General features: G+C 37.0%; 3 protein-coding genes across 3 annotated transcripts; 1 reads left to right on the top strand and 2 right to left on the bottom strand.

The window, feature by feature from the left end:
• Nucleotides 1–862: 862 nt before the first annotated feature.
• Nucleotides 863–3,894, top strand: LOC113775045 (60S ribosomal protein L24-like). Its single transcript, XM_027319769.1, has 5 exons — nucleotides 863–950; nucleotides 2,362–2,437; nucleotides 2,519–2,620; nucleotides 2,831–2,979; nucleotides 3,428–3,894. The coding sequence occupies exons 1-5, from the start codon at nucleotides 940–942 to the stop codon at nucleotides 3,585–3,587; spliced, it is 498 nt and encodes a 165-aa protein (XP_027175570.1). The 5' UTR covers nucleotides 863–939; the 3' UTR covers nucleotides 3,588–3,894.
• A 1,151-nt stretch (nucleotides 3,895–5,045) lies between these two features.
• On the bottom strand, nucleotides 5,046–7,054 carry LOC113773148 (putative homeobox-leucine zipper protein ATHB-51). Its single transcript, XM_027317700.1, has 3 exons — nucleotides 6,958–7,054; nucleotides 6,171–6,505; nucleotides 5,046–5,282 (listed from the first exon to the last, which is right to left on the bottom strand). The coding sequence occupies exons 1-3, from the start codon at nucleotides 7,052–7,054 to the stop codon at nucleotides 5,046–5,048; spliced, it is 669 nt and encodes a 222-aa protein (XP_027173501.1).
• Nucleotides 7,055–14,007: 6,953 nt separating this feature from the next.
• Nucleotides 14,008–17,871, bottom strand: LOC113775646 (F-box protein PP2-A15). Its single transcript, XM_027320603.1, has 3 exons — nucleotides 17,233–17,871; nucleotides 16,334–16,452; nucleotides 14,008–14,776 (listed from the first exon to the last, which is right to left on the bottom strand). Exons 1-3 carry the CDS (start codon nucleotides 17,539–17,541, stop codon nucleotides 14,317–14,319), a joined length of 888 nt encoding a protein of 295 aa, XP_027176404.1. The 5' UTR covers nucleotides 17,542–17,871; the 3' UTR covers nucleotides 14,008–14,316.
• Nucleotides 17,872–20,346: the final 2,475 nt, after the last annotated feature.

The raw sequence follows: 20,346 nt of genomic DNA, 5'->3' as shown, positions 1-20,346 counted from the left end.
CTTCTGTTGAAAAAAAAAATAATCACATCCACGTATTAGTCATTTGTTTGGTATTATATATATATATATATATATATATATATAATACGTGGAGTTCAAGTCGTACTAATGGAGCGTGAGATCATTAATATGCATTGTTGATCTAATGGCATTGGAACGTTGGTGTTGAGAAGACCAGCTAAATACTACTGCTTTCTGTACGGTTTGTTTGGATATCAAATTTTTGTCAAATAATATTTTGCTTGTATCATAAATATATTTTTCAACGCACCTTTTTATCTCACATATATTATATCACAAAAAGTGCTACATTATTTTTTCCAAATAATACTCTGTCAAGACAACTAGCTCTGAACTAATTTTTTTTTTCTTCTTTCAAGATGTATTGATGGCTGGCTAAAAAAGACCAGTGAGTCAGATTTATTTATATTCAACCTGCCATTATTTCCTAACCGTATCTACTGACTGGGATCACAGAGACAATAGATAGTAAATTTTAAAGAGACATTTGCTTCAACAGCTGGAATATGTGGAAGATGATCATGCTAATACTCATTAATTCAGTTTGATAGACCATTAACCTATGCCACGACCCATAGTTATTATTATCATTTGCTTATAGCGCTCTTTTTGGGTAGGAAGGACCTTCCGGGCCTAAAGCCCAGTTACGCGACTATTCGTCCACTGTGCGTGGCAACCAATCCACAACGTCTCCCTCCGGTTATCCACATCAACGACGCCTATTGGAGCCATTCACTGAAATTAGGTCCACATTTATTTGGGCCGGTTATCCAAATCTCCTTTGGGCTAGAGGGGGGCTAGTTTAGGTCCTAGGAGTTCAGTCCACGATCGAGATTGAAATAAAAAGGATAAAGGATCGTCACTAGGGTTTCCGCAGCACAGGCGTCAAAACAAACACCAAATCCCGTACCAACAGCCATGGTTCTCAAGTATGGTTTCCCTCTCCTCTCTCTCTGTCTGACTTTTATCTGTGTGTATTTCCGCATGTTTCATGTTCTTTGTCCTTTATCGTTCTAATCGTCAATTTTAGCTTCAAATATTGCTTATTGGTGATCTGCAGATTTATATATGCGTCTGTCTCTGCCTATGCTTTTGATTGATCGATTTATCTACTCAAGGAGACGATATTTGGAGATTTATTTTTTGGAATTTTGGTTTTACTTTGAGAATGAATGAAGAAAAAACCATTGTTATACTGGAAATGCGTGTTTGTTTTACATTTTTCCCCTTTTATTTATATTTTCTTATTTTTTGGCCTAGTTGGATTTGCTTGGTAGCGATTGTTTATGCTTAATATCTTTTCAAAATCAAGCGTGCATTGTAGCCGTGCGGGAAGGCCGATGTTCATTTTCCTTACTTGTGAATGGGGAGTTTAGATTAATAAGATCTTTTTGCGTTAATGGGAAGATGATTTGCAGCAGGGCATGCAGCACTGACCTAACTAGTTTAGGTTGGGAACATTTTGAGGTCTTTATGCACTTCTGTGCGAAGTGTATGCATGATTGCTTTATTTTAAGTCATTTTTGTTCTTTGAATTCTGAATTCTGAAGGAGAGGTCTATTACATTAAATTTTGCAGATATTTTAGTTTAATTAATTTTCTTCTGATTGGAGATACCATTGATTCTTCTTTGCCCAACTTTCTGTTTAATAAGAGAGAAAAATCTACTGTATTTCACCCTTTTTTTTGGCCTCGGGTTGCTTAGGCTTGTTAAGAATAGAAAAACCAATCTCCAGTATTGCATGTTTTGTTTTTGTGTTTGTGTCATTGCCTAGTCCTCAGGTGGAATAGCCAACTCCATGAAGGGCTCTCCAGGGTAAGTAGTCAAGCTTTCAAGCATCGAATACTGGTTTTTTGGTGACATCGGTCAGTTGTTTGGGTGTCAATTGCAGATTGGTAATTACTGAATATGAAAGGAAACAGACTATTAGCATCAAAATAAACCAGGAAGTTACCAGAAGACTTTCTTTCAGAAAGAAAAGCAGTACAAAATTAGTTTTCATATATCCACGTGTAGGCTGTGGATTAATTTTCTGATACACTAAAGGTTGAGTGAACTTTCTGAAGAAACTAATTTAGTTAATAAAGTAGTAAAGTAGATGCTGTATGTTGAAATGGGTAAACATTGGAATCAAGGAAGTCAATTTTACACTTGTTACAATACTGAGGTTTGTTCTCCTTTGCTGCAGTACTTAAAGCAGTATCACCACACCATTGCCTATTTTGTCTTTGGTGTTTGTTTCATGCTTTCAGCTCCTATATTTGATGTTTCGTATTCCCCTTGTGGATTGGATTTCAGCATTGATATCGTTTGACATGAGCAATTGTTGCTGTTTCCAGGACAGAACTCTGCCGTTTCAGTGGGGCAAAGATATACCCTGGGAAGGGAATTAGATTTGTTCGCTCAGATTCTCAGGTATATCACTTAAACTTCTCCATTTTTGGTTAAGAGATGAATTATTTGCAATCTTTAACTGTGTGAATAATGTTCCATTAGGTCTTTCTCTTTGCAAATTCAAAATGCAAGAGATATTTCCACAACCGTCTGAAGCCTTCCAAACTCACCTGGACAGCTATGTACAGGAAACAACATAAGAAGGTAAGAACAACTATGGCACCAGCTCTGTCGTTTATTGATGGACTTGATTGCCTTGATGTGGACCTACATAAGTGCCTGGATAGAGGGTAAAATCATGATATAGATTCACAGACATTACCGAGCTGGGTGCAAATTTGGCAACTTTGTACGGTTTGCTTGTGTTGTCTTTACGTGTTCTGTAGTTAACTGGTAGCTTTGATGAATGTTTAGGATATAGCCCAAGAGGCTGTGAAAAAGAGGAGACGTGCCACAAAGAAACCTTACTCGAGGTCAATTGTTGGTGCAACTTTGGAGGTTATTCAAAAGAGAAGAACTGAAAAGGCAGAAGTACGAGATGCTGCCAGGGAGGCTGCTCTTCGGTAAGTTCTCTTATTACATTGTGCTCTTTGTCTATATTCTTCTCTGAGTCCATGTGTGTTGGCTAGTTGTAATGCTATTTTATCGGTCATTGTCCCAAAAAGCAGGCCTACCATCTATGACTAGCTGAGTTACTTGATTGGAAACCAGTATTTTGGTTCGTTATACTAGTATTTTGTTTGTTTTCTTTAGATTTCCTATATCTCTTGGAACAACAGTTTGTATTTATTTTGCAAGAAAGATGTTACATCTTTTTCCTGTAAAGTGGGACATCATCTGATGGCCTAGTCTCCAAAGCCTCACCTCCTTTCCCCTGGAACCAATTTTAAGATCTCTTAACTTTTCCTCTTCCATGACTGTTGTGAAAGGGTTGCATTGATCTGTTGGTAGGAGATAAGAAAGTTGCATATGATAGTGGACCTAACTGATGTTTGATTTGCTTGGCGGCAGTGAAATCAAGGAAAGGATCAAGAAGACAAAAGACGAAAAGAAAGCAAAGAAAGCAGAGGTGATGGCTAAGTCTCAAAAGGCTGGAGGCAAGGGGAATGTGCCCAAGGGTGCCACTGCACCTAAAGGTCCTAAGCTTGGAGGTGGTGGTGGAAAGCGTTAAAAGCTGAGATCTGTTGTTTTGTTGCAACATCATAGTAGAAATTGCTTATGTGATTTCCTTTATATAGTACTGCTGGGTTCAGTTGACTCCGTACAACTGTTTGTTCTAAACCATTTTTGAATATCTATTTTTGTTATCGAATATGCGTATTGTATCACTAAGATGACCGGTGAACTTTTCCTTGTGCTCACGACGATTTATTCAGGTAGTTGCATTCACCCGTCCTATTGATGCAAAATGAAATGTCTGAAATTGAAAACCCATGTGTCCTTTGGTGGATGCTTAAACTGATGGGCAAAAATCTTCAGCAGCTGGGTTTGGAAATTATCTTCCGTCTCTGAGTAATCGTGGAAATCTCATCTCTTGCGAGGCATTCTATTGCTGTTGTTTTTTTTTGTTTTGTGTTTGAATGACAGATCATTGATAGTTATTGGTACGAGGTGAAGGTTTATGACGTCTTAAATAATTAAGATTTAATTGCAGGATAAAATGCAAAAGTTATAAAATAGAATGAGACGATGCAAAATTTGGCAAAATAAATGTCCACTCTAAATTTTTTTTACTTGCGCGGTGTATGTATACGCTTACAGTCCGTCCTTGTTTTCAGAAAATTTTCTACTTTCAATGTACTATCTAATTGTCAAATGGTGAAATCCTCTCCCTTAACTATTTCCAGCAATTACCAAACTCAATTAGTTGTTACAAAAATAAAAAAGAAACAAAGTGAAAGAAGAAGTAGAGGAAGAAGTTGTTGGGCTTGCAGCAGAGTGAAGACTTCACTTCTCTGCTTTGGGACGTTGACGTGTTTACTGGACAGCTGGTCCTGAACGCTTGGATATAGCCTGAAGTCCCCAGAGGCAACAGGCCATAGAATCATCCGTTAATTTGGGCTTTTGACGGGCTTGAATATTCATTGGGCCAAGTTTTTTTTTTTTTTTGTTTTATGAAAGAAATGCTTGCAAGCTGTTATCCCCTTATTGGTTCATAAAAGAGGGTTTTTAATGAAAACGCTCATGGGCTTGAAAACACATAGCAACAAGATTTTAATTAAATAAACCAAAAAAAAATCTAATTAAAGAACGCGATCATACATTCCAAGATTCCGATTGGATATCCGAAGGACAACTTTTAAGCCAGCATAATATATTTTGACATTTTTTTTTTAATTTTATAGTAATTAATGATATTCTGGAAGTCAGCGCAAGAGAAGAAGATGTCCAACGTTATAATGATAAATATAACAATCATTTTTGACATATGAGCTCTTGACTGCGATATTGGTCAGACAGAATATCGGGATCGAGCTAGTCCCATCAAAGTCACGTCTAGTTGGTTGGATGGATGTGGAATAGTAGTTAAGTTCCCGAGCTAAACGACTACTAGGGTTCCTCTTCTTCTAAAGCTTATGGATAATTAGAACTAATTAGAACGAAGGTCCGTCTAACTATATAAACAAGTTTATGGATATGAAGGTAGACCAGCCCAGTAAGGCGGCATCACAGGGTTATAGTCATCGACGTTGAAGACATAGCTGCACTCCGCCGTTTGCAGGTTGTTTCCTCCCACTCCTCGAGGCTTGCTAGAGCTGGGAATGGAGGTGCTTTCTACAGTTTCTTCCCCAGACATTTCTGTATAGCCGGTAGAAACTGGCTTCTTGCCGACTTGCTCCTTTAGAATAGCTCTCAAAGCCACGACCTGTCCCAACATATGTATATATGAACAATGTACTCAGTACAGCTACAAACAAATTAAGAAGGGACAAGATGAGATAATGGAAGTAAAATCAAAGAAAACAAAAAAAAAAAAAAAAAGTAAACAATTCCTGTGATCGCTGCACGTTTCGTAAAGAGTAAAAGATTGCAAATTTGTAATTCCTGTGAGTTTTTACGCGTGGAAACCTAGATTATTGAGAAGATGTTACTAGCCAAACCACATTTTTGGAGGACAGGGACAGGTCAATAGTCGTACGTAAAAGCAACCCATTTCTTGTAACCGTAGGACGGTAGGGCAGCATTTACATTGCGCAAGCGTGTGGGACAAACAATCCTGCCAACTTATAAAGAGTTTCGTGGCGAATCCCATTAGGCATCAGGTTTAACAAAAGTACTAAGATTGTCTGCTAGAGAGAAAATCTTCCTCAGTAGAGCCAAAAAATTGCCCGTGCCCTCCCTTAGGGAAAGATGAATTCAGGAATATTCAGCGAGTTTGGAGGATCACAAAACACTTGTCCATGTATACAATCGAGCCCTCTATTCAACTTCAAAGCTCTAAATCAAAACACCGCTTAAAAAATTTGATCGAGCAATATAAAAGGGACCTTTTTTTTTTTTTTTTCTTTTTCTTCTATTAGAGAAATCACTGGGCGAGAGGAGCTGCTAGGAGACCAATAGAAAGTTCAAGAAAAGGGATTATTTTCATCTACGATGATGAAATTTGGTTTTATCCCACATATTAGTGAGTGAGTTGAAAAAGATGAGGTCTAGCAAGAATTCTGCATGGCCATCAATCACTTGCACAGAAAGTATCAAACACGCACAGAGCAATAGTCCAGGTATGTATATAATATATCAAAGGAGCCCAAACCTCTTCTTGGAGCTTCTGCTTCTCCCTGGAAACAACATCGAGTTCCTGTTTAACTGTGTCATACAAGCGCTCCAGCTGCTTGGCTTTCCACCTGGCCCGTCTATTCTGGAACCAGACTGCAATTTGCCTAGGCTGAAGTCCAAGCTCCTTGGCCAGCTTCATCTTCCTGTCAGGGTCCAGCTTTATCTCTTCTTGAAAACTACTCTCCAGTGACTCCAACTGATCAGTTGTCAGTCGTTTCTTCTTCTGATCTTGATTCCCGTAACCAATGGTTTTGTCCATGGTTGAGACCACTGCTGCATGTGGTGCCTGCAACGCATGCTTCATCTCTATGACTGCAAAGAGCGAACAACCAACAAAAGAAAAGTTAAAAAGAAAGGAAAAAAGAAAGCATGTCTTCACTCTCCAAGACCAGACAACACGATTCTTTTCGACATAGTAGCTAGCTTGTAAAAAGTCACACACGTACCTTAACTGTTACATTGCAGGCAGCATGGCTAGTCATAAAACTTTAAACCCCTTCATATTTCTCATGTTAGGTAAATTTCTTCAACCGGGTACAATTAATTCATCAACAAATTATACAACTAAGAAATTGAAAGATAAGTTTTGTTTTCCATGGCAAACCCGGCGTAGAAAAGTTATGCATGCTTGAGAACTGGATGAATTGTACTTAAAAAAAAAAGAGTCGTAGTTCAATTCGAAGCAGAAACCAGAAAAAAAAATGATGGTTAATGGATGCACTACAGAAGCAAGGCAGTAAAAGAGCATAGACGAGATCAGTCACCTTGATAAGGGTCATAATTATAGTTGTAGAAGAAGCCCAAAGAAGTATCAGTTGGTCGAGAGATGAAGGGCGGTCTAAGATTGCCATTCCAATCCATATTTTCGAACCTCCTTTTCTCTGCTTTGCCAACTCCCACTCTCTTAAGGGAAAAATGGCAGTAAAGGTTCCAAATATATACTAGTAGTACAAGAAGTCTTATTCTTCAAATTGGTCAAGTACTTGGCTGGACCACAGAGAGAAAGGAAGTCTAATTTTAGTTAATTTGGGAAGCAACAAGGTGAAATCGAGGAGGGCGGTGTAGGGTTCTTTACTACCCTCTGGAGGTGCAAGCTCAGTTAGCAGTGTACTACACGTATATAACACTAGTAATTAGATTAGGATAAAAGAAAAGAAAGACAAAGAAAATGAAAACTTCTGAGGACGACTTCTTGTTGTAAGGCACTTCCTTATCTCTCTCAGTCTGGCCTCACTTTTGGGTGCAGCTCATAAATAGTTAAGCCTTAATAGGGCTCCCTCTCCCTCTCTGCGTCTCTGTGTGTGTGTGTGCGTGTGTGCGGGCTTTTGAGGAGTAGTACTAGTACGTAGTAGCAGTGGCCAGTGGGGACTGTGCTTGAACATGAGAGAGAGAATGAGGAAGGAAGAGAGACAGCATTTGTTGTCGGTTGGACAAAGGAGGGGGGAAAAGATGGAAATATGGTAAATCAAAGGTCGTTATCCATCTTGGTCCCCTTCCCAAACCTGCTGCTGCTGCTGCTGCTTTCTTTCTTCTTTCTTTTTTTTTCTTTTTTCTTTTTTTTTTTTGGGAAAATAAGAAAGTGTTGCGTGGGATTTCCAGCTATTAATTGTATTTCGGAATGACTATTACTACTTGATCTCTCGGTTCTTGCTTTAGTTGTAATTTTTTTTGTTTTCCCTTTGGTCAGAACTTTAGTTATTCACTTACATACTATATCCTAAAATTGACGCCATCCACTTTTATTTCATATGTAATACAGTGACAATGTGCCTTACCTTTTTGAATGAATTTGAGTCTTGATTCCTCCTTGGAACCTTGTGTTATCGACCAGGGTTTACATGCTTGTAAGTAAGTAGATTTAGGTAAAGCCCATGTTTTTTTTTATTTTTACAGGTGACTGTCCATTCCATTGTAAACGCTCAGAAATTTTGATGTGGTAAATTTTCTCACTCGTCGTCCAGAGTCCTGTGTCCTGACTGCTAGCTGCTGCTTTCTTCGAATCTCTCCTTCCGCTTGGTACTAACATTTCGCTAAGAGATGAGGGCAAAAGAGAACATATGGGAAGCAAAATTGGGCTGCTTAAGACGGTAACGCACAATACAACGAATACTAGTCTCCCCCACTGCCACAACTTTGATGGCACAGCCACTAGGTGACAAGTTTAAAGAATGCACAAAAAGGTAGATTTGGTGGATCCATGGAAGAATTTAATTACTGAAACGGAACTGAACGAGACGGGCAAGGCTGTTGATCAGTTCATCATAGATGATCATCCTACATTTGTTTTTTTTCCCTATACGTAATTGACTTGCAGCAGCAGCTGCAGCAGCAGTAGTAGTAGAAGTATAAAAGCTGAAGCTTCTCTTTCGATCTCTTCTCTTTTTTCACTCTGAAACTGCATTCAATGAATAGGGGTCAGGTCTACTCAGAGATGCCGAAGAGAAGGTTATCATCCCAAAAAAAAAAAAAAAAACACGTTTGGCCATAACATTTTTTTGTATATATTGAGATATTGCTCTCCACTGCAAGTGTTATCTTCTTTCTTCCTTGCCACCCTCGAAATTTCAAGAGCAAAAGCAACGACAGAAATAATGGAAGCAGCCTCAGAATACGTCATCCGGTTTTTTCACCTGCCTTTTGTTTTGAATCATCACTCGGTGCCCAAGCTGATGCTTCACTAAACCATAAACCTTATTGCTGATGACTTAAATTTGTTGAAAAGGATAAGAAGACAACTAGCGATTCTTTAATCTCTTCCATCCATTAAGAATATTGCACTAGTGATTTGAAAATGTAGGTTTTGGTTTGTTTTTGCCACGCTAATATTTTGACGCTAAAAATGCCAGTCTTGCGCTAACTTTTCTACACTAGTGGATATCTTGGGTTCATTTTACATGTTTTACGCTAGTTATCTGGTGCTTCAAAGATACCAGAAGATCTCCATACTATACCGTGGCCATTGGTTTAGCTTTCCTTCAATTTCAACAAGCTTGGTGAGCATTCCACTGGTCTAGTCTAAGCTGATTGAGGCAGCTGGAATTGTCCGCGCCGCCACTGTCCAGTGTCAATTTCACTTATCACAAAAAACTTAAATAAACAGCACATAACAAGTTAAATAAATAGGACACTTACCATAAACATAAAAGTGGCACTGCATTGTCACCGAAAAAGTGACACTAAAAATCCCATATGCTCAACTTGTGTCTCTGAAAGATAGTACGAGACAGAATTTAAGAAGAAAAGTAAAATAAAATGAGCAAAGGTTTACAAAAGCAGCGTAGGAGACAATTGTTAATCAGTTAGTTCCAACACATTCTGGTGATGGTTGCTACAGTACTCCAAAGTCACGCCACCGGATAGATGCGACTGATTTTGATTATGATTTGAATGGTTTTGTTGTTTAGAAGACAAGACGGGCTACTTGAGATTGGGATTAGAAATGGCCAACGCAGCAGTTGTCACCGCTGCAAATATTTACTCATCTATGGGATTATGCTGCCGATTGAATAGAGTGTGTAGAATAGCCATTGGCTAGCCACCATTGATGATCAATAATTGAACCATCTTAAATTGGTATACCATAAATTCAATATGGGATGAAGCATATCCATGTGTTGTTCCTGATCTTGATAAAGCAGAGACAACCACCCTTTTGTACAGGTTTGAAAACCATCATTTAACAACTTCTCAAAAAAAAAACTCCATTGCTAGATGCATTGCTACTCTGGTTTTGTTAAATTCTGTTGGAATCGGAGATCACTCTGTACAGACGGTAGCAGGAGTTATAATAGTTTGCTTGTCCTCGATTCCCAGGGTCGTCAATAAGCCGAGCAGAGCTCAACCTGAAAAATATTTCACCCAATTTTCGACCCAAAAAGAATTTGTGCTGACAGCATCACGGCCCAAACTCAGCCCATATGCATGGTAGTGTGGTTATCTGACTGAATTCGATCTCATTGAAGATTTTGTGTTGTTTCATCACTTGTTAAAGAATTGTAAAATGGTGGCTACAGCCTGTCAAAATCGAGTTCTGTGAGTGAGTTTCCATAAACCCGGACTCAGCTTACCGTACAAGTAGAAATTTTGGACTTCTAGGTTTCAAGTTCATATCATAGTCACAAAAATATTTATCCCTTGGGGGGCTTAATTTGAGTACGAAAAAGCAAGGCAACATTATTATTTGAACTCTATTTGAGTAAAAACACTTAAGTTCGAGCCCGATCTTAAAATCTTACTCAAACTCGAGTTCAATTGAATTCTTAAGTTTAGGTTTTTGGCGACTTCTATGACTCTCTTATCTGTCTATAAATGTAATTTTGTAATAAATAATTTAAAATTATAATCAATACCTTATTGAGGTTAGTGTATCTATCCATATAACTCTTTTAGCTCATACTCGATTCACATACCTTATTGAGTAGCTTAAACTCGATTCGAATTCAATCAATGTTAAGTCCGAGTCGAATCTTTGATCTAGCTACTCGCGAATTCAAATCAAATAATCTGGTTAAATTACACCCTAATAGACTAAAGTTTATAGTTAATACAAAATGATATTATTTAAAATGATAATATAAATAACAAACTATTTGTAAATTATAAAATATACAATGATCAAAATTTGGACATTATTATGTGCAATATTTCGGGCTGAGTTTTAATCAAGTTGAGCCTAGCAAACTCTCAACTCAACTCACAATTAAATTGAACATCACGTACAAGTTCAAACTCCTTGAATTTCGAATAATCCGACCCAATTAACAACCCTAGCAGTCAACCAACGTCTGCAATCTCTTTTATGCCCAATGTATTACAATATGTAGAGAGTTACTACTTTTTTTTTTTTGGAAAAGTTGACTTCACATTTTTTTCCAGTAACATGAACAACAAATTTGAGTTATGCAGAATCTGGCTGGCCTAGGATTGGTCCTATTTTAGCTGGCCCGAATGTCAATCATTTGCAAACTAGGAGTACGAGTTAGTAGTAACACAGTAGTGAGTCGCATCAATTTCTCCTGTGAACATAGTAAATCATGCGAATAATGCCGAGTCAAAATAGAAGTTGCAGAGTGCGGATTGCCCCATCATACGGGCATGTTTTCGTCAATCAATAAATTGTTGTTGTCAATTGCAGTGCAGCACCTTTTTTTTTTATCTGTCCTCCTCGTATGCTACTCTAAACCCATAGGGAATGAATGGTAAATCTCTAAGCTACATAAAAGATTAACCCGAACCCCAACCCAAATTCTAGTACAAGCTAGCTAGCGTCTAAAATGGGTCTACCTATAACTGGTGCGCAAATTTCAGGAGGCACGTGAAGCGTGTGGGTAAGAAGCAAGCAATGGTGAATGGGGGCTAATAGCTGATTTTGGCGCAGATGGATCCGGTCCGGTATCGAGTACCACCGAGTCAGTTGGGAGCTGCCGGCACGGGAGCGGGGACCCCATCACATAAAATCAGAGGAAGGGGTAGGGTCGATGTTGATGATACTGGAGACAGGTGTCAAAAGCATTTGCACTGCAAGATGGAGTAGAAGAACCCTGGCCCATCTTCCGCTGCTGCTGCTGCGACTGCGAGTCTGCAACCCTATATAGATACTGGCAGTTTCGGCGTACGCTCAAGGAGACCGGTGATTCAACGACTTGGACCATCCATCCATCTAACGTTAAAGTTACTCAGTGTAACTGACGCAGCTACTGCTCACAAGTTACAACATCATCAGAAGAAGAAATTACTCCCTATATTCTTTACTCTATAAAATCATCTGATTTTACCATTCTTTTTTCTATTGGTGTCTAGATCAACATGTTAAAAGATGATGATTTTTTTTTAATATTTTGATATTCAATTTATACGAAACATTTACACAATGAAAAATGAGTCAAAATTTGATACACATGTGCGTGCGAATTTTGAAATTCAAATTTAAATTTGTGATTTAACATGCCAGTGTGCGTACTTTTATCCAGGAAACATATTATTACAAAAATTTGAAGCTAAAAGCTACCATGAGTTGTTTTCAATTTAGATAAAAGTTGAATTGAAAGTTAAAAGCTAAAAAAAGCTCAGTTGGCCGCCAGAGGGACTAAGTCCCTCCCGGAACGCAGGTCAAGAGATCGAATCCCCCGACTGCATCTCCTCTTCACAAGTTCCGCTCAACAGATTAGATAGGTCAATATCCCTCCCCTTTTCCCTAATATAAGTCATCGGACTGTGTTTCCTCTCTAGAATTTCCTGAAGAATGGCTGAAGTTTATCTAATTCCCTTCGACGCTTTCAATAAATTAAACAGGTTCATCCCCGTCCTCTTTCCTCCGATACCATACAGGACCAATTATAACAATGTTGTACTCAAAAAAAAAAAAAAATTAAGCCTTTTCAGGGATCGCTTAATCCATAATCAACTTCTAAGGAGCCGAAGCAAATAAGAACAAGGCCTATGCAATGTGTGGCCCTTGTTCTTGGGCACATTATTGTAAGCTACCCAAGCAACTTGAGAGGGCAAAAACGAGATCCCAAGGGCTTCCTCCTGCTTAACACTAAAGTCGTCCAGAGTAAAAGATAAGACACTACTGTATAACTTGTACTCTCACCGCTGAGGCGGCGCGGAGGCAGGACCATCCATGATCCACCCAGAGTTGTACGAGTCGTATTTAATTCAAGTGGACTTGGTATTCAACGGAAAAAAGCATTAAGAACAGAGGCTGCCTCCCCCATAAATCCACATACATTTACGTTTTACTCCTAAGAAGCGCAGACACAATAATGTTAAATGCACCATCTGTCACCGCCTTCCTTCCTTCCTTCTATACTATGCCATACTACTACTGCTGAACCAAGTAACTGCAGTGCCATTAAAACATTTTAAAGGAAAAAAAAATTTTAAAAAAAAAAGGGGGAGAGAGAGAGAGAGAGAATGCACTGTGTAATTTACTTGTAAAGCAAAGCGAATTATATTCTCAAATGAGAAAGAAATATCAGTAGCTTGTAAACAATTTTTGCAGCACTGCAGTCCGGCCAAGAGGTAAATTGATTGCTTCCTTCACTTTAGGCATACATATTAATTAGTGTTGGTTGTTGGGTGTCAATAGACAAACCAAAATAAAAGGTATCCAAAGGAATTCTACAGTGTCGAGACTATATGATGCATGCCCCCCATTCGTGTAAAAGCTTTTTTTTTTTTTTAAAAAAAAAACTATTTTCTGATGCCATCAAACGATTTTTCCGACCACTTGTGAAAAGCCAAGACAAAAGGACATGATAATCTTCTAGGAGAGAACATCAAGGCAAAGATCATCATCATCATTTTGACTCAAACCGAAAAGAAGACCGGATGTATGCATAAGGTCAAAAATAAGTGAAGAAGCAGACAGAAACCTGTTTTTTGCTTAAAAATTACTTAGCTAATGCAACTAGAGACTCAAAATGTGCAAAGATGATGAAAGTAGAATATTGCTGGCAACCCCATGAGGAAAAATCAAGCATTGACAAGGGAGGAGAAAGGGAAAGCTGTCTACAAGAAAAGAGATCAGTAGGTTTCCTGCAACAACTTTTGCTTTTTGGTCTGTTTCCTTTTCCCTTTTCCTACAGGACATGCATTACCTATATGATCACTTACTATCGCGCCAATCAAATGATTAAACATCGAAACAAACTTATTAAAATAGCAACATACCATCTAAATGTATCATATACTCAAACAAAAAAAAAAAAAAAATGAATGAAAACTTAGATTTGCAAAAGTTATGCGGTACTGCTTGTAAGATGACAGACACAGTCTAAACATAGCCATTTGTCCCAACAAGACGGCAAAAATTTTCTGAAATGCCACACGTGGGCATTTTAAGTAACAACATTCACTTTGCTTACCTGTTAGAAAGCTTGTTTCTGGTTTAAAGAAGGGATACACAGGGCAACTCTGGATCTTTCTACAAAGAGCTAGTTTTGGAGCAAAACTGAATGAAAACTGGTACACAGCCAGAAGACATGTACCTTTAGGAAAACAGTAAAAGATCACATCTGTGAAATGCTTCCAGGTGTACAAGCTGTATGACAAAACCCAACTAAAACTTTCTGGGTCAATGATAAAACTAGAAAATACAGTAGTGATACACCAGTAACCGGTCACTTCAAAACCCCTCTTCTTCGACATTCTCCCAAATCACTGGGCATAATGGACACTGAATCTACACAAAGCCCACCTTTTGAATGTGTACAATCTATCTGTTTCATTGAAAAACTGACCTCAGTAACAGGATCAGACCCACTGATAATGAACTCGCCAACCTTATAGTCAACCCAGCATCCACGTTTCTGGCTCCCGGTTGCCTCTTCCTGCTCAGTGTCATCCAAACAGCACTCGCTTGATGCTTGTTGGCCATCTGAGGTCGACAATTCAAATCGTACTGGTTTTATATCCCATCCATGAGTATGATCATAGCAAACACGTCGTAAAAGCCTTTTAGAAGACCTTCCAAGATGAAGTCTAAACGACAGAGAGTAGATATCAGGTGGAAAGGGGAATTTTACAATGCCATCCACTTCAAACCACCATATTTGCTGCAGATATGCAACAACCTGAAATCTGCAAATTAACGGCATTTAACCGAACAGTTTTCCGATATCAGCTCAGCATTATTGTCCGCCAATAGAAAAATAAAAGATTTCAAACCAAGTAAACCCATCTGTGAATAATAGCGTGGAAGCAGCATACAAAAAATATTCTTATCTAGACACTATCAGGCACCAAATTGCAAGCCCACCTTTTCAGATTTTAAACCAAAGTTCCTCATTACAGTCGAAGGAAAGCAAGATGATACATGAAGGCAAAACCATCTGGCGAAGCTTTTTAATATGTAAAGATACATTTCAAGCCTCAAACACAACATGGAATGCAAAACATGGCAAAGGACAACTGGCTCAGTTCCTCAAACACCCATCCCAAGAAAGATAAAACATTTGATGTAGTTACATTGAGTACCGCATCCACATGCAACTAAGATAAACATCACGTCCAAGAGATAACGACGTTTCTCTAATCCCCACGACCGTTGATGTCAATTTACAATGGCCAAGCTCTTAAAGCATGTTACAGGCTCCGATAATCCCTTTTCGCAACTGGAGCTAAAGATGTAAAACATCAGTCACAGGAAGGTCTAAAGTACACTACAGGACATTTTCAGGGTGCACGTTTAAGTACTAGTAAGACAAACTCCGAGAAAATTGATTTGTCAAATGTGAAGAACTAGCATGGACAAACCATCCTTCAAAAAGAACAAGGATTTCTAAGATCAACAACATTATACCAGCTGATGAGAAAATTAAATATATGTCCTCTAGATGGATCTGAAGGAACCAATGATTAGAAATTGAGTATCAACAGTTCATCAGGAAGCTTAAACTGAAATAAAGATAAGCCCATCGAAGCTGTTGTTCATATTCCTCAAAATGCAACCTTTGATTGAAAATCCCACCTTTTTCCTGTCCCTTTTTTCGAATGAACAAGATTTCTCCATAAAAGCATTAAATTTTCTTCAGTCTCCAATTAATCAGCAAAATATTAATTCCAAGATGGATAAAACTAGCCTTGATCTTCAATAGTGCCATACATAAGCATAAATTCATCCAAGAGGCTCAATATCAGGTGCTCAGAGATTTTCCATAAATGTTAATTGAGAAGAAGACAACAAGATAGTGAACACACACCATGACAAGAACCAAACCTTCTTTTTATGCCAAGAAAAGGACAGAAAATACATATCTTCCAATGAGAAAGTCAATATTTGACAGAATGAAAACAATGGATTTAGTTTGCACCACTAGCGAGCAAGTTATGCGAAGGGGAAAGTGTATGATAATAAGCATCTAATTAACTATTTCCCATACTATGAAGCATCATCGAAAACAAACTACACACAATCATTGTCTGATTAAAGAGACAAAACCATGACATTAAGAAGAAAATAAGATATGCACGACCAGTTCAATACACATGAAGGAATTTTAAATAAATTATTTTTCCACTACTTGGACAAATCTTAAATAAATCAAAAACAACAAAGAGAACAGGGCAATCTCAATTGTCCAGAATGGAATAGAACTTCACCATCAGAACCACTTTGGTCGACTATTTGAAACTTACCTGGATTCATCAGTAGGAATCCAGTTCCAGTATCTGCGGTCTTCAATCCCCGTAATGGTCATCGCTTTTGCAGAGATAGACATGCAAGCCCTTCCAGTCACCCTGTCCAGCCATATTTCCTGTAGTTCTCCAAGGTCAAAAAGACCACGTAAATTAGAGACAGAATCACCCTAACTGCAAAATAAAAGACTTATATACGTGATGCTACTGTCTTTTCCCTCAAAATTAAGCAAAATCCACTCGAGACTCCAGCTTCTATCTAAACAAAAGCACATCATAATAGAACATAACTCAAGCTTCATACTAAGTTGCAGTGACACCTCACTACAATTTATTGCCCCAAAAAAATGACACCAAGCCCACATCTAGTTTTATTAATCCAGCAAATGGGCACCCGCCTATTCCTTCAAATTTCAGTTTTTAAAATCAATTTCACTCCTCAACACCCGCACGTCACACAAACGTACAGTAAACAAATAAAGATCAGTACCTATATATTGAAGTTGATATTTGACAAAAATAAAATAAAATAAAATAAAGATCAGTACATTACGTAGAAAAATAATATAAAACTAGTACTAATAAGAAAACCCCACAGCAGAACCGATTACCCATTGAATCAAATTAACCTTTTCAGGATTTCACCCATAAACCTGTACTCACTAGAAAATAGGCATCCAGGAGAAAGTTTTCAAGAAACAATTAATCTCAAAAGCTCGAGGGGAAAAAAAAGAAGCACAAAAGTTCAATTCATTCGTATCCTAATCGCAGGGGGGAAATAAAATTCTTAAACAGACTAAAAAACCATAACAATTACAAAGACTACAGCGAGAACCGAGCAAACAAACGAATAATTAAAGGATAAAGATAAAAGCAAAGGAAATGAAAGAAGAACATGCCTTATATCCATCGTCAAAGAGGACAGGGCGGGAGAGGAGAGCAAAGATGTCTTTTTTGGATAATTTTTGGTAGCGTTCTGGAGGAAATAGTTCAAGGAGTTGTTGGTAGTTAGGTGGCAGCTTAGCTTCCCAGACAGCATCGGAGGAAGCGGCGCCGCGGAAAGCGCGGTTGAGCCGAGCCAAGTTGCATATCTCAGGGGGGGTTAAGTATAAAAAAACACACGCCACGCAACTTTCCGGTATATCCCCCAACCCTGGTCCACCGTTCGCCGCTCCGTTCTCCGTTAAGTTGGATAACGATGCGCCCATAGATTCTTTTCTTCTTCCTCCTTTTTTTTCCCTTTCTCGGGGGACTTCCCGTTTCTTTTGGGACGGTGGTCGTGGGGTGGTCAAATCATGATTCTTGTATTTACTTCTGACGGGGTGAAGGGAGGTGGTGGCGTCGCCGGGAATAGCGGTGGTGGAAATTGGCGGACACGGGAAGGGTGAATTATGCGGGACGCGGTGAAGAACGAGACTGAGGGAGGTGGATTATGGAAGGCGGTTGAATTAAATTGAATTTTCTATAACTTTTTTTTGGCATGTCTGTTACCGATTTCTTCCATTTCTTTTGTTGAAGATTGTTCTTGTACTTCGGTCTTTTCTTGTTTTTCTTGGGTATTGTTCTATGATTTGTATTTCGGTCGTAGACAAACCCGAGTCTCCTCTTTTTGTTTTGGGATAATTGCAGAAAACTCCCCTGAGGTTTCTATCAATTTCACTAAGCTCTCCTAAGGTTTGAAAAATTATATATACATCCCTTGTCATTTAAAATGATACTTTTACCCTTAAATATTTTAATGAAATTCCTTTATATGGTATGCTTATACTTAGAATGAGTTTTAAAATTTTTTTTCATTTTTCCCTTCTTATTTTTTTTTTATTTTTCGCCAATAAAACTATAGAACTACCACTATTGCCTTTAATTTCTATTGTAATTAAATGTCAAACTAGTGATTTTTTTACAAGTTAATTTTATATGTAATCCAATGTTTTTACTGATTTTTATTTTCTATGTTTTGGTATAAAAATTAACAATAAATCAAAAAGAAATTACCCAAAATCACTACTAAATTATGACCGTTTGGATTGGCCATTTTTTCAAATACAATATTACAGTCACACACAATAACTCAAAAAACATTTCATCCATACAATATATTAAATATTATAAAAAATTTTATAGTAAAAAATTTTCATATATATTGCTACAGTAAAATTTTTCAAAAACATCCCAAAAAACAGCTAATCCAAACGGTTTGTAAATTAATAAAATTTAAATAAATTATTTAAATATTTTTTTCTATCTTAAAAATCTAAATCCATAATAAAATATCATTAAAAGTATCCTATCATAGTGATAAAATTATTATTATAGTTGTTTATCAAATAGTAGGTATGAACATGAAAAATTTGGCATACTTTCCTTATAATTATACTAGATAATCTTATAATTGTATAGAAAAATAAATTAAAACTCATTACACAAGGGCATTTTGGGTAATCATTTAAAAATTTGACCAAATCAATATTATTTTATGATTTTGTTATTAAAACTATCAAATCAAGGGAGGTAAGTGTAATTTTTGAAATTTTAAGGGAGCCCAATGAAATTTCAAAAAACCTCAGGGAGGTTTCTGAAATTATCCCTTTTGTTTTTGTTGGCTGATACAGAAGTTAATAGCTGCGCTAACATATGACACGTGTGTGTAATAAATGAATTTTGAAGTCTGAAATTTGGATTTTAAATTTATTGAATTATTAAATTATTAGATATTAAATCTAATATATATTTAAATGTATATTACATCAAGTAAGTTTTATTTGAAATATTTAGTGCTACCGATTAATTCAGATATTTTAGTTTTTTGTTATCAAGCATGTCTGGACATGTTAAAATATGAAATCATTAAATTTAAGTGTTAAATTGAGTTATCAAATAAGACATTAAACAATTATATCGTATAGAACAAGAAAAACTCAAATGTGTTACATCACACAGGAGCGCATTAAATGATCAGCATAGGTTTGATAAATTTGAAATCTGAATATTTTAAGCTAGTGGGTTGTTAAGTACTGAAATTTTAATATTTGAACGTATTCTACATTAAATTATAAATAGATAAATTATCACTTATTTTTTTGAATATGTTTTGTTTAAATAATTCATGGCCATTTAGTTAATTATGATGTTTTACGTTTAGTTATTAAATCATCTGAACAAATTAAAATTTGAATCTATGAAATTTAAATACTCAATTAAGTTATCAAAAAGAGCCTCATTGAATTAAAACTCGAATGGTTTGAATATCTCAAGATGTCCAACGTAATTTTGACAAATTGGTTTAATTTTTCTACAATTGAAGTACAACTTTTTCCTCAAAAAGCCCGAAATCACCTTTTCAATGCTCCCTAGTCGATAGCGAGCGGCTCGGGGACCGGGGGCATTTAAACTTTAATATTTTCTGTTATTAAATGATAAATACAAGCGAAAAACTTGATCATAAACTGAATACTAGAGATCAGAAGCAAACAAAAAACTATATACAAAAACTATATACAAAGGAAGAGGTCGCTTTTTGGTGTAAATTACAAGCTATCACATTATAATTTTCTTAAATTATTCTTCATGTATTATTATACATCCACTGTCACGTTTCCTCCTACCCCTCTTACTATTTGTATATTTTATTTATGTAAATGCTATTTTTTTATGTATGTATTAAAAAAATATAAAACCAATTCTCATTAAAAAAAATTGATCTCAACAAGTATCATTAAAAATTTGTAAATATTTTAATAAATGCACACACATCGAGAGTGTGCAGTAAACATTTATGTTGTGTATCGGGCAAATAAAAAAAATAAAAAAAAAGGGAGGGGGGATGGGGCCTCCAAGTTTTCCACGAATAACCAGAGGTATGAGAAACCGGGCGTTTTCTTGGGGTGTAAGTTTGGTTCTGTCTGGATAACTTGTACAGGGCCTTATGTCATCTTTTGAATTCCGTTGGGTCACATTTTAGGCAAACTTATGATTTTTTTTCTTTTTAAATTATTCTACTTGGAAAGACGTCC

The sequence above is a fragment of the Coffea eugenioides genome, chromosome 6 (assembly GCF_003713205.1).
Source record: "Coffea eugenioides isolate CCC68of chromosome 6, Ceug_1.0, whole genome shotgun sequence".
Lineage (NCBI taxonomy): Eukaryota > Viridiplantae > Streptophyta > Magnoliopsida > Gentianales > Rubiaceae > Coffea > Coffea eugenioides.
The sequence above is the reverse complement of the archived record's forward strand: the minus strand, read 5'-3'. Positions and strand labels throughout refer to the sequence as shown.